Source organism: Hordeum vulgare, chromosome 1H (assembly GCF_904849725.1).
Source record: "Hordeum vulgare subsp. vulgare chromosome 1H, MorexV3_pseudomolecules_assembly, whole genome shotgun sequence".
NCBI lineage: Eukaryota > Viridiplantae > Streptophyta > Magnoliopsida > Poales > Poaceae > Hordeum > Hordeum vulgare.
The window spans coordinates 225,195,820-225,210,763 of record NC_058518.1 but is presented as its reverse complement, the minus strand read 5'-3'; the positions used below and the strand labels follow the sequence as shown (position 1 = coordinate 225,210,763).

The window sequence follows — 14,944 nt, the reverse complement described above, 5'->3', positions numbered from 1 at the left end:
CAAGTGCTAGTTATGACTTTGAGTGAAATCTGTTCGCACAAAACCTGTAATTCAAGGCATAGTTAATTGTCAATTTGTGGATGGGTGTAGCTTAAAGCTATACACATAAGTTCAACTTAAGAGTCTCTAGTGAAACATTGGTATATTAAACAAGTAGTAGGAAAAAACAAATTTTTAAATGGGTATTTAAGATCTGACGGGGATTGTTAGAAATAATGGTCTAGGCCCATGTACAACTTTTAAAATATCAGAAAGGCCTATGAATAAAATGTGGTCCTAAAATTTAGTCTCATCCCAAAAGTTGAAGAGGCGCGAGATCTCTTTATACAGCGGGTTCTCCCCACTCCAGTAAGTGATGGATTGAGAAAGAAAGAGAACACCATAGGTGCACGCTCGCCCCGCCTCGTCATGCCGGCATGGGCTCGGGCACTGGCCGAGGCGAAGGGCATGCGACGTTCACGGGCATGCGACATGCGTGAACGTCAGGGTGCACCTGCGAGCTGGAGAACAGGTCTCCAAAATCTCCCGCCCTTGTGATCCTACACGTGAAGAGGGCAAATAAGGTTTTTGAGAAGCACTTTGTGCGACTGTTCATCATCCGTCATCAGCGGTCCTCTTCCTTTCAAGTCAGAGGACGCTACTCGTCATCGTCTCCAACGCCATCTACATCAGGTCGTCACCAATATCGTATCAGCAGGAACGGAGTCATCTACAAATAATCAGTACCTACGCAGTCATCTGATCCAATCTCTTAATAGATTTGTTGTTGCATGTTCGATTATAATGTTCATGTCACCGTTTAGTAAGTCTAGTATGTTTGACATATACATGGTACTAGTTATTGTTACAGTCATGAATTATTTACTAGATTTACTCGTGAACTTGCCTAATGTTCCACCAAGCTTCATGAATTATTTACTGAATTTACTCATTATCTTACCCTAATTTCAACAGCAAGCCCTTTTGCTTTTTTACAAGGAGGGCTTTATTACTTAGAATGATTTAAGCATTACTTCCTTCCGACCTTTGTATAACTAAAATGCACACAACAAGCCTTTTTGGTACCACGTGGTCTATAGTTTCTTGCACCGGGTGGAGCACTAGAAAATCCTCACGAAAGAAGGCATTGATGGACAACTAGAATGTACCTCCGCCGCATCTGCAACTGCAAGATCCCCGGTGGCAGCTGTAGCCTGAGCGAGAGCGGCTGCCGGCACTAGGAGCGGCGCTCTTGGTTTCGATGGGGTGACAACATTTAGCGTGCAAAATCTGATGCACTTTGTCACTCAGATGATGCATACAAGGTCAATAAAATGCATCATCTATCGATCACATTGGTGCCGAAGAAAATTAACACATTTTACCCACACCGGCAGAAGAAAAGAGAAGAAAAAAAATAGATACATAAGGGCATAAGTACGGTTTTCTCTTTTTTTTTTGAACGGAGTACGGTTTTCTCTTTATACAAGACAAGATATAAGAAAGGTTTCTTATTCTGGCCGCGACGGCAACAAAAAAAAAAAGAAGAGAAAATGGCTATGGCTCAGTCCTGGATTTAGAGCGCACACAGCCGCAGAAGGGCGTCCTCTTCTTCTTTCCACTGTGGTCCTTCCTCCCGTAGAGATAATCCTTGAGGAGCACCCGGGTGCGCTTGTCCGACACCTTGAGCCTCGTGTACTCGTGCTCTTCTTCCAGCTTCAGCAGCACGTACTGTATCTTCTGAAGTTCCAGCTCCAGCCTCGCCACGTTGTCTGACCCTTTCCGCACCTGCCCCAACATCTTCCTCCTGCTTGGAAAACCACTTTCCCGCTCCGCGTTCATACTATCCGACAGCGCAGGGTAGTTCTCAGCCTTCTTTGCCAGCTTGCTGTTGAGGTTCATCTGCTCCAACACTAACCCCTCCGTCTCCTGCAGCTGAGTGCTCACGCTCTCGTATTCCGAGTGCATGGGGGACCTGCCCTTGGACGGGCCGCCCATCTTCCGCTTCAGCTCCTCGATGCTCTCCTGGATGCTCACAAGTCTCTGGCCATCAGAAGCGAGCCTCTCCACCACATTCTTGCCCCATAGCTCGTCAGGCTCTGCTAAAGACGACGTCTCCAGCTTGTTGATGATTCCTAGGTCTCTTCCCCTTAATAGCTCCGACGAAGGGTACTCGCTCTTCACCTCCTCTATGTCGTGCTCATGCTCGCATGACGACGACTTGGCTGTTTGGTTCTTACACGTCTTCTCTGCAGCCTCCCACAGCTGAAGCATCTCATCGCCCACCTCCGCGTTCGCACCATTGCCAACTCCAACTGGATATGATGAAGCTTCTGTACTGTATGCTGGATAGTAGGTTGATATTTCATCAAGTTCAATATCCTTCATCATCTGGACCTGCTTCCCTTTGGAGCCCTCACCGTCTTTTTGCATCTCCTTCTCTGAATATATTGCTGAGCCGCCTTTTGTTTTAAGCCCTTCGATTTCCATGTTTACTGCCATCATCTTTGCGGCAGACTTGGTCGACTCCTCATCTCGACGGTACTTGGAGTTTGATATAACCACCCCAAATGCTTCTATTCTTGACATTAACTGCTTTAACTCCAGAGTTCCACTGGCAAACCGATGAGACTTTGGGCCAATCTTGTCCTCTTGCATACAAGTTTCCTACGATGATACAAGATACAGTATCAAAAGGTCAACTTATACCTCATATGTATTACCTCCGTCCCAAAATTCTTGTATTAGATTTGTCTAGATACGGTGCATGAAATTAGTACAAATATCCAGCTACTCCTCCGTAACTTTAATATAAGACGTTTTTAGACACTATGGTAGTGTCAAAAAAGGGTTTATGTTAAGTTACAGAGTTAGTACTAAATAAGATGACACAAGGATGTGCAGTAATGAAGATAAAATATGATTTTGCTTCATTTTTTAAATGTGATTTTGTTTTTAGAATGCTTACTAGACGATGAGTGCTATAGTAGTGCAGGAATAAGATGACATGTCACCATAGTAGTGCATGATGCTTAGTACTCATCAAGGATTGACGAACGATTAGTGTTATAGCAGTGCAGGAATGACATGAAAAGAAAACTGGGAGCTGCCTACTAGCCTAATAATCAAGAGTAAGGATGAATGAATCTTACCTCTTTGCATTCTGTGCGGTAGGGTTTTGACAGAGAAAGAGCATCTTCCTCCAGCAAACTGACATGATTAGACAAAGATCCAATGAGTGCTAGCTGCATGCTCAGTTCGCCATTTAGTTCTGCATTTTCTTCCTGCACGTCGATTACATTTTTCTGCAGAACCTCAAAATGGGCATCTTGCATGGAAATCTTATTCAGTATCAATTCTCTTTGTGCCATTGCACTAATTTCAATAGCCTTGGCTTCCATCATAAACTGTAGTGCCATTTCTTTGTAGACTGCGGCATTCACAGAAGAGGTTACTGTGTCACCCATCAGCAGAAGAGATTCTCTTTCATGTTGCTCGACCTCTTCCGACATGAGCTCATGTGCAGAAATCAAACTCTGCGCCTTCCTTTTTAGAATCCCAGCATCAATTTCAAGAGTTTCATTTGCTTGGCGAAGTAGTAAAATTTCACCATCCTTGGTAGTGCCCTCCTCAGTCAGGATCACAATTTTCTTCTCAAGTTCTCCTTTCACCACTTTAGCACCTTCAATGCCAACCTGAAGTGCCCCAACAACTCCACATAATTCCCGGTTCTTTGCTTTCATGAGCTGAACATTCTCTTCTGCTTCCAGTAGCTCATCATCCTTCTGCATCAACTGCGCCATGCAACTCTCAAGTTCAATAGCCAATTCCTGGGAGATACTTCTCCCCGTGTTCAAATCAAACTCTAAGAGGATAAGCCGAGTTGTGAGAACTTCTATCAAGTAGACTAAATACTTCTTGAGGTAATTGTTTTCTGATTCAAACAATATAGCTCTTGCGCTCAGCACTTTGACTTCATTATCAAGCGCACCCTTAACTAAACTCAACAATGCCATCTCATCGGTAAGAGATACCAATGCAGATGCTACCTCATTATTATGGCCTCTCAAGAACAAAGACAGGTGCTCAAGCATCATGCATTCTCTAAGAGCAGTACCGTTCTCGTCCTCCAAGGCATTGTGCTTCTCAATCAAAGACTGGTGTTCCTTAGACAAGGACTCATTTTCCTCAGCCATCTCAGTGATTTTATATTGCGAAGCCTCGTAGGACCCTGCCAAACAAGATAGCTTCTCATGTAAAACTAATGCTTCAATCTTCTGCAGCTGCTCCCTTTCACTGTTATTTTGCAGCTCTTTCCTAAGCTGGTCATCAGATTCCAAAAGTTGGCAATTTTCAATTTGCAACGAAACCAATTCAGTTGCTTCTCTCTCTATGTCTTTCTCAAGGGCACACTTCTGCAAGTGCAGATCTCTGAACTCCATTCCTAGTTGCAACATGACAGTCGAGAGGACTGAGAGCTCGGTGTACATGAGAGTATTATCATCTTCACTTTCCTCTTTATGTTTCAGAATACTGGAGGTTTCATCTGAAACAGACTGTAACAAAATTTCGTCCTCAGCTATCTCAGCAGGTCCTAAATCTCTGTTGATGTTAAGGACCTTCATGTGGTGTGAAATCCCTTCTCTTAGTCTCCCATTATGCTTTAGCAATGTTTTCCTCTCGGATTCGTGGTATCTGGCTTTATCCTCCAGCTGTGATATTAAAATCTCTGCAGCATGATTTTCCAACGCATACTTTTGACATTTGTTCAAGAGAGCCACATTCTCCTCTTTCGCATAAACCAAACTACTCTCCAAGGCCACCACACTAAAAGAAGCTCCCATGCTTTTTTGCTCTTCCTCATCAAGCCTCTCGTCCATGTCATGGATTTTTTCTTGGAGAGAAGAAGTCTGCTCCTGTAGGCTGTTTGCATGCATTTCATGCGATTTCACAGCATTTTCATACTCTTTATTAATTGTTCTCAACAGACCCTTCAGTTTCCTCACTTGATCATATACAAGATCCTTCTCCCTTGACAAAGACGTGTGCTTGTCTTGAAGATCAGAATGCTTACTTTCCAGGGCTTTTGCAACCATTGTAATGCTCTGTAGCTGAAATAGAAAAGGCACTCTATGTTGGTAACAAACAAAGACTAATTTTACTAAAAGAATAGTATTAGATAAGAAATATTATCAAGACTAACATGAATATTCAAAAATATCAATTTCCTCTACAAAATAAACCAAAAAGCTGGGTCTATGCTGTTGGTTAAAATTTTTACCTGAGAGAACAAGTTGTTTTTTTCTGCAGAAAGAGCCGAGTTATCTGCAAGCTGAGCCTGGTTTTTTTTTTCAGAATCTTCCAATTTTATTCTCAACTCATCAAACTCATCTTTCAGACCACATAATGACATATCTAATGCGGAATTCTTCTCTGAAATAACAGCGAAACGTTTACCAAGGGTGTCTAGCTCTGATAGAAGAACATCCTTTTCAGAAACACAAGTGGAAATCTCACCCTTCAAAGAGCTTTCTGAAGACTCCAACACTTCTATCTTCTCCCTCAGTCCTTCAATTTCAGCATTTGCATCCGAAACCGAGTTCTCCAAAACTGAATATTCCTCAGATAGTTTCTCCATCTCTTGAAGCTTTTCCGAGAGAAGCGCCCTTTCAATCAAATTCTTTGCATACTCCTCCTTCAGTTTTAAGTTTGTAATCTGCAATTCCTCTATCAACATCTGGTGTGCTGCTGCGCTGTCTTTTAGAGCATTCATCTCATCAGACAGAGCATGGTGTATCCCATCAAGATTTTCCTTCTCCTCTCTTTGACGAACAAAGACTCTCCGAATAGCCTCCTTTTCACCTATATGTGACCCCACTTCAGCCTCAAGTTTAACATTCAACTCCTTTAATGCACCCAATTCACACTGCAGGTCTTTTATTATAAGCTCAGCAGAAAGATTCTGTTCACGGAGGATATGGATATTTTTTGTATATTTGTTTACAATGTTCTCAAGATCCATCTTAATGTTCTCCACCTCACTTAATTTCCTGGTCAGCTCCTCAATGTCCATGGCCAACTTCTTCACTTCATCCTGAGATTCAGAGTGAAGACCCGCCACTAAGAGGAGAGCGGCTTCACATTCAATACGCTTCTTGGTTTCACCATCTAAGCTCGTTTGGAGTTCAGCTTGCAGTTGTGAGAGTTCAGATTCCAGATCAGATACTCTCATCGAGGACTCGTGGTTCTTAAGAAGGGTTGCATCTTTTTCGGTGTTTAGAAGTAAGATGGTGCTCTTGAGTTCAGATGACAAGTTCTCCAACTCATTCGTTTTACCATTCAGCTTCTCAATCTCTCGATGCAGCCTACTCACTTCTTCCTGAGACTGAGAATACGTATTCTCCATTGACCTGAGAGACGTTTCAGCTTGCACCCTCTTCACAGCTTCGTCTTTCAAAGTCAACTCCAGACTATTGACACTTTCACTCATCTGTCCAATTTCTAGCTCCAGTAGCTGCATTTTTTGTTCGGACTTCTCCAGTTTTAACTTCGTCTCTGAGAGTTGTAACTCCAAATCAGATACTTTCTCCAGAGACTGATGCTGTTGAAGTAGTGATGCATCCATCTCAGAGTTCAGACCCAAAATGGTTTTCTTCAATTCTGTTGATGTATTCTCCAGACCTAACTTGTCATTTTCCAACTCACATAGCTTATTTATTGTCGTGTCAAGATCTTGTGTCAGCCTTTTCACTCCTTCGTCCAACTTGGAATGCAGACTTTCTGACATGAGAAGAGCTGCTTCAGTTTGTGTTCGCCTATTGCTTTCATCTTGTAGCTGGCCGTGAATACTGTGAATTTCCTCTCTCTTCTGTTCCACATCTTTCATCAGGATATGCACCTTATTTTCGTGAACCTCCAGCTCTGACTGTGTATTCATTAGCTGAGATTCCAGAACAGAGACCCTTTCCACGGACTGCTGGTTTTGAAGCAGAGCTCCATCCTTCTCGGCGCTTAGCTGTGACATGGTGCCACTAAGGCTTTGGATTTCATTTCGAAGTTCACTCCTTGAATCCCTCAGTGAATTTATCTCATCACGGAGTTGTTGTATAAGCAGCTCGGAAGAGTGATTTTGTTCAGTAAGGCTCCCGACTTCCATCTTCAGTTCACAAACAGCACTCTCCAGGTGCATCTTGCTCTGCATGAGCTCATCTAAAATTTCATTTGCCATCTTGATCTCTATAGTCAACCTTTGAACTTCTTCCTGAGATTGAGCACCCTCCTTTCCCTTGGAAAGAAGAGCACTTTCAGCATGCATGCGCTTTTCATGTTCCACCTGGAAGCTTGAGTGGAGATCTTCCAATTCCTTAAGCTTTTGATCAAGCTCTTGTTGCTGTAACTTCCCCTTTCGATCCAAAGCCTCAAGCTCAGACTGTATCATACTATTGCGTGATTCAGCACTATTTAGCTTTTGAACTTCCAAAGCCATTTCATCAGTTAGCTTCTGGAGGTCACCCTGTGCCTTAGAGAGCTCAGACTCCAAAGCAGACAAACGCTCAGTGGACTGGTCACACTGCAGAATATATGTATCTTTCTCAGAATTCAACTGAGAAGTGGTATCCTTCTTATTTGGGGTCTCAGTTTCAGCTTTCTTTGCCCGCTCAGATTCCAACAACATCTGTTGTTTGAGATTCTGGTTCTCAGCTAACAGCCTCGAAATCTCTTCTTGCATATTTACTATTGCATTGCTGATTTCCTCTTTCCCTTTAACTTCTGGGCTTTCAAAACTTAAGCCTTTCTGCGCTTTTCCATCAAAAGCAGCACGAGGAGCATTTTCACCACTGAATGACAAATCATTGGACTGCTTCAGACTTTTTCGGTTTGACAACACACTGGTTTCCTGAGAGTGTGAACCATTCCTCTTGGAGTTATGATCACCTGATTCATATGTTGGACGGGAGAATGTAGACATCTCTGGAGTATGTGGTTCCACTTCTTGGCCGGAAGAAGAGGGTGACTCATCCATTGATGGCATCTGATTTGGGAATACTTCAGAAATTGTTCTGTGAGCCTGTCTAAGTGCGCCCGTGGCTTGATCGTACCTTTCTGCTAATGCACGGTATGCTCGATAAAACTCCTCCACCTGTTTCATCAACTCTGGGCGTTTCTTATAGTACATCTCCGCTCTCCTTGCAAAAGAATCAGCATCTTCATTAATAAGCTTGATCATGGCTTTAACCTTCGCGTCTATATCTGTTGCACATAATGAGATGATTTTACGTCATAAACCATAGTATATACATAAAAACAGGAGTGTAATTCAATCGCTGCAATAGAATGTTCTCATAGAATTATCAATTATTCAAAAGGTAGAGAGATATAGACCAACAATGGCTTTGCTAAATGACTACCGAACATAACTTTAGGTATGAAACTATAAAAAATTCAGTTCAACTCCCACCGAGAAACAGTAAAATGGGAATTGGATACCTAAGAAGAATACCGCATGAAACATTTTCAGATGAGAAGGAGCTTAAACTGGCTAAGATGAGAGGGAGCCTAAACTTCTCCAGAAAACATTTCACACACACTATGATGTAAGCTTTTAGGAAAAAAAAAATTAACACTCACTATGATGTAGTCTTTTAGGAAGAAAAACATTTCATATTAAAGCAGAACCCATGGATGTATACGCAATCAATAGTTCAAAAACTAGCATCAAATTACTTTTAGGAAAATATGAACATGACACAGGTCACACTATCATAGAAGATCATATCAAGTTCATAAATCAGAACTTTGAGCGATACTAAAACGCTAGAAGAGACATCACGTGCCTTATGGCAACTAGCAATATACTCCCTCTGTTTCTAAATATAAGACGTTTTGGTACAAAATATTTAGGAACAGAAGGAGTAGATTATATTTTACAAAATATTAACTACCTAGTGATTTTATTTAAATACTCAGATCAACTAAAGGACTAGGGGTGGCTTAGTGTACTGTACACACCCACCACGAAGCGTTGAAAATGTACTGCGTAACCGTGGGAACCTAGTAACATCGTCTTGCTATTTTTTTTAATCTTTATGATATGAATGAGACACATAATATGTCTTGCTAATTTGATCAGCAAATATCCAAAGAATACCGATGATAACATCATTTGGTAGTTAAACAGAGCAAAAGGCTCACCACTGAGATTTTCTTGGAGCCATTTGGAGTTCTTGGGGCTGATATGGCTAACCCACAACCATGAGTACTGCCTTGAGTCATGAGCAGACACGGCCGCCATTGATGCCAGAAGCAGGATGAACCACTCACCAATAAGTAATACCTCACTTCCTCGGTATAATGCAATATATCACTCCAAAATTATGAAAATGAAACAGTTTCCCCGCTATTCTAGATGGCGCAGCAAAGAATTATCTGATGCATCTGGAAAGGATCGAGGAACTTCCGGTGAAATGTTTAGCTGTTTTTACCTGTACAATTGGGGAGGAACGGCACAGGTAAAGTAAACTAAGCATGCTGCATACAGAAATGAACAACATAATTGTACAGCTCCATAGCCCATGCGATGTGTTAGCACTTACAGGTGTGAGGTGTGCGATTAACTGGAAGAACACAAAGATAAATGAATAGTTCTCACCACCCTAAAACTGGAAGAAGAAGAAGACAAAACGTGTTAGGTAGTTGGATTGGGGGGAGAATTCTGCATAATCACGCAATTAGAGTAGCCAACAACCTTACTCTTTGATTGAAAAAACGAAAACAGCTTCTCTTTCTATAAAGAAGAAGAACAGAACAATCAGTAGAGTCAGAAAACAATCTCACCAAGAATTAAAGTGGGAACGAAAAAGGAACTCCAGGACCAAAAACAAGGCACGAGAAAAAATTCGCACAGAAAAAGAACAGCGATGCTACAGCAGCAACCTCTGCAAGCAGATCTCGCACGAAACAGACAATCGAACAAATAAAGGGACGGATTATACTGTTCTTCACACCACCAGCCAAGAAAGAGAAACCACCAACCAACTACCCGTCAACACAAAAAATTCCGCTAGTCAAATTCTTCGCGGCAAAGCGAGTCACCGAGCATCCCAAGGCAGCAAGGAAAATCCTCGAAGCGTGCCACACAATAAAGAAAACAACTACTCCTGGGTAATGATGGGAGAACGGGAGAGGAAGAATCAAAGATCCAATCTTGCGGCAGAGAAGAAAAACATACGAGGTGGAGTGTGTCAATTCTCTGAACGAGAGGATGCCGGGATTCCCCACCAAAGCTGCCTCCTTTCAACATCCCTGTTCTCACCCCATTCTTCTCAGTTTAGGTTCCTGTCGGGACTCGGGAGTAGTGTAGGTGCCAAGAAGAAAAGGCACCGGAGGAGGAGGGGGAGTAGGCGGTAGGTCCCAACGAACGAAATGAAAAACAGTAGGAGTTGGAGAGATTTCAGTGATTTGGTTACTTGCCTAATAATGCACCGAGCTGGTTTCTACTCCCTGTGTACCTAAATACGGTACTTTAGTGGGGACATTTTGAAAGAAAGTTGTGCGCATCATATCTTTATTTTAAAATTAAAAAAACTTATGTCATGTGATCAGACCCCTGCTCGTCTCCCTGTCTCCATCCCTGCATGTGAACATCACTTCCATCTCAAAAAGAAAAAATAAATCTAAAAAAAACTTTTCTTGTAAAAAAAAAAAAAAAAACTCACTTTCATTTTGAAAATAACTCTACAAAATCAAAAACTATACTTTCTCACTGCGATGGCGTAGCTGGTTGGCCACCATTCAGACCCCTGCTCGTCCCCTGTCTCCGCCCCTGCATGTGAACATCACTTCCATCTTAAAAAGAAAAAATAAATCTAAAAAACTTTTCATGTAAAGAAAAGAAAAAGAACTCACTTTTATTTTGAAAATAACTCTAAAACAATCAAAAACTATACTTTCTCACTGCGATGGCGTAGTTGGTTGGTCACCATTCTAACAATGCTTAATGTGTTTGATAATTGAAGAAAACTAATCTAGTTCTCTCGAACTACAAGTATTTAGATACGGAGGAAATAATTCATTGAGGGAAAAATTTAGGCATCATAATCGTTTGGGATCAGAACATTTTTGGGGTAGATTTGAAATTTATGTGTGAGCTTGATTTGAATTTTGCACGAGACATATGCGTGTCCCTTAGTTTTAGGGCAGATGTCGGTCGATCGACGCCAAACACTTGGACATTTTGAATAATACGTATAATGCAAGTCTTTTTCACTTTCTATCACTATAATAGACTACTTTCAGGATTAAACCTAATTTCATACACATCTCTCTTTTAAAGATCAAACCATCAACTTGACCAAAGAAAAAAGAATAGACCGAAGATCATATATGAATAAGATAACGGTTGTAGAACCAATAATGATGATGATACTAAAGCATTAAGGGTGGATGCACTTGAGTGCCTCTGTGAGGATTAGTGCCCACCAGTGTGATACATGAGGAGGACGAGGAGTTGACTTTAGAGAGGTATATGGCCTCTTTGCAACCAAAAATGGCACCACACATATCTTGGTTATACGGACCAAGAAGTTGTGCAGGATAAGGCAAAAAGAGCATGGAAGCGAAAGGTTTATCCCGCATCTGTTGTGCGTAGAAGTGCAAGAATATGGTTCAAACAAAAATTTCATGATGATAAATGAAAGGAACTTTTTGGAATAACAAAGGCATGAGAGATTTGACTAAACGAAGATTCCTTGCGGAAGCGTCTATAGAGCATAAATTGGACTTTATTGCCCTAACATAAATAGGTAGGGATAATTTCACATCACAATTTGTCAACACTATTTATGGTGGTGTTGACTTTGATTGGCACTGCATACCCCCAAGAGGAAGATGCAGTGGGATTTTACTTGGGGTCAAGTGCGAGATGCTCGAAGTTCAAAACGTTGTGTTTGGGGACTTTGTCGTCAAATTCAGGGTACACTCAAAAATCGATGGGTTCCGATGGGCGCTTGTTTCTATGTATGGAGCTGCTCAATGGGAACTTAAGCCAAAATTTCTAGCCGACCTAGTAAGGGTATATGGCGACGTAAGACTTCCCATCTTGGTTGGAGGGTATTTCAACATAATCCGAAGAAGAGAGGAGGAAAATAATGATAACTTTGATGGCAGATGGTCATTTATGTTTAATACCATTATTTAAAGTCAGGACCTGAGGGAGATAGACCTAACATGCACACAGTTAACCTGGGTGAACACGTTCTCGAATCAAACTTACGAAAAGTTGGATCGAGTTCTAGCCAACATTGAATGGGAACACAAGTTTCCCTTGGTAATGGTGCAAGCCATGAAAATGGGCATTTTAGACGATACTCCTTTGCTTTGTTGACTCTGGGGATGCGGCCCATGTTGGAAAAAAGAATGTTTTCTCTTTCAAACTAGTATGGTTCGAGAGAGAGGGCTTTATCGACTTAATAACTCGGGAATGGGCTACCAAAATAGGAGGGAGGTCTAATGTCGAGCGATGGAAAAATAAAATTACGCATTTGCGGCAGTTCCTGAGGGGGTGTGCCAAAAATGAAAGTTGAATCTATAAGGTGGAAAAGGATAGATTTGTCAATCATATTAATGAACTTGACTTGAAGGCTGAATCCACCTTACTAGATGTGGGCGAATGGGCATCCAAGAGGGAGGCCGAACAGAAACTACGAGCGCTGCTCAGAGAAGAAGGGACGAATTAGGCACATCAAAGTTATGCTTTGAATCTATAAGGTGAAAAAGGACCTTTTAAATAACCATTTATGCTTTGCATAAATTCTACATTTTTTTCGATCAACAATATGTCAACCACATATATTCATCAAAAATTCTATAGTGCTCCCACTCACTTCTTCGGAATTACAAGTTTCTTATAAACTTTATAAAACCAAAAACTTTGATCACCTCATCAAAGTGTATATTCCAACTCTGAGATGCTTGCTCCAGTCCATAGAAGGATCGCTGGAGCTTTGCATACTTGTTAGCACCCTTTAGGATCGACAAAATCTTCTGTTTGTATCACATACAACCTTTCCTCAAGGAAACCGTCGTGGAAACAATATTTTTTACATCCTATTTGCAAGATTTCATAAATGATGCAGCAACTGCTAACATAATTCCAACAGACTTTCAGCATCGCTACGAGTGAGAAAGTCTCATCATAGTCAACTCTTTGAACTTTGTCGGAAACATCTTCGCGACAAGTCGAGCTTTCTTAATGGTGACTTTTCACCATCACCGTCTGTCTTTCTTTTAAAGATCCATTCATAGTTAATAGTCTTATGACCATCAAGTGGTTCTTCCAAAGTCTATACTTTGTTTTCATACATGGATCATCTCTTCGGATTTCATGGCCTCCAGCCATTTGTCGAAATCCGGGCCCACCATCGCTTCTCCATAGATCGTAGGTTCATTTTTGTCCAACAACATGACTTTCAAGGCAGGGTTACTGCACCACTCTGTAGCAGCAGTATGTGACCTTGTCGACCTACGAGGTCTCTAGTAACTTGATCTGAAGTCTCATGATCACTATCATTAGCTTCCACTTCAATTGGTTCACACACCCTGGTTGAAGTGATGGTTCACATAACCTCATCAAGTTTCCACCAAAACTCCCACTCAATTCTTTCGAGAGAAACCTTTCCTCGAGAAAGGACCTGTTTCTAGAAACAAACACATTTGCTTCCGGATCTGAGATAGGAGGTATACCCAACTGTTTTGGGTGTCCTATGAAGATGTATTTATCCGCTTTGGGTTGAGCTTATCCGGTTGAAACTCTTTCACATAAGCATCGCAACCCCAAACTCTTATGAAATGACAGCTTAGATTTCTCTAAACCATAGTTCATACGGTGTCATCTCAACGGAATTGAGTGGTGCCCTATTTAAAGTGAATGCGGTAGTCTCTAATGCCTAACCCATAAACGATAGTGGTAATTTGATAAGAAATATCATAGTATGCACTATGTCAATAGTGCATGATTATGACATACGGACACACCATTAGACTATGGTGTTCGAGGTGGCATGAGTTGTGAAACATTTTTCACGTGAAACAATTTTCACCTTGTTTTAAACGTTTACCAAACTCGTAACTCAGATATATATGATTACCTCCACGATCACATCGTAGACATATTATCCTCTTGTCACGATGATCTTCAACTTCACTCTGAAATTATTTGAACCTTTTTCAATAATTCAGACATGTGTTTCATCAAGTAAATACACTAGTATCTACTCAAATCATTTGTGAAGTATGAACATAATGATATCCACTGCGTGCCTCAGTACTCATCGGACTGCACACATCAAAATGTATTACTTCCAACAAGTTACGTTCTTGTTCCATCTCACTGGAAAAAGAGGTCTTCAGTCGTCTTGCCCATGTGGTATGATTTGCATGTCTCAAGTGATTCAAAAATCAAGTGAGTCAAACGATCCATCCACATGGAGTTTCTTCATGCGTTTATACCAATATGCATGGTTTGCATGTCTCAAACGTTTCAAAAAAATGATTGAGTACAAAGATCCATCAGCATGGAGCTTCTTCATGCATTTTATACCAATATGACTCAAGTAGCAGTGCCACAAGTAAGTGGTACTATCATTACTACTTTGTATCTTTTGGCAACAATATTATGGACATGTGTATCACTACGATCGAGACTCAATAAACCATCCATTCTAGGTGCAAAACCATTGAAGGTATCATTCAAGTAAACAGAATGACCATTATTCTCTTTAGATGAATAATCATATTTGCCATTAACATAATCCAATCATGTCTATGCTCAACGCAAACACCAAATAACAAATATTTAGGTTTAACTCTAATCTCGATGGTAGAGGGAGCGCGATGTTTGATCATATCAACCTTGGAAACACTTCCAACACATATCGTCACCTTGCCTTTAGCTAGTCTCCGTTTAAGC

General features: G+C 41.2%; 1 protein-coding gene across 5 annotated transcripts; it reads right to left on the bottom strand.

The window, feature by feature from the left end:
• Nucleotides 1–1,405: 1,405 nt before the first annotated feature.
• LOC123429200 (protein NETWORKED 1D-like) lies at nucleotides 1,406–10,713 on the bottom strand. 5 transcript variants are annotated; one of them, XM_045113288.1, is made up of 8 exons: nucleotides 10,208–10,713; nucleotides 9,725–9,763; nucleotides 9,573–9,638; nucleotides 9,172–9,461; nucleotides 5,497–8,229; nucleotides 5,261–5,412; nucleotides 3,132–5,090; nucleotides 1,406–2,646 (listed from the first exon to the last, which is right to left on the bottom strand). In XM_045113288.1, the coding sequence occupies exons 4-8, from the start codon at nucleotides 9,269–9,271 to the stop codon at nucleotides 1,537–1,539; spliced, it is 6,054 nt and encodes a 2,017-aa protein (XP_044969223.1). In that variant the 5' UTR covers nucleotides 9,272–9,461; nucleotides 9,573–9,638; nucleotides 9,725–9,763; nucleotides 10,208–10,713; the 3' UTR covers nucleotides 1,406–1,536. The 5 variants fall into 5 exon arrangements, with proteins under 5 accessions (XP_044969223.1, XP_044969193.1, XP_044969208.1 ...); XM_045113258.1 differs by having other exon boundaries at nucleotides 5,261–8,229; XM_045113273.1 differs by having other exon boundaries at nucleotides 5,261–8,229; nucleotides 9,730–9,763.
• Between the last annotated feature and the right edge of the window lie 4,231 nt (nucleotides 10,714–14,944).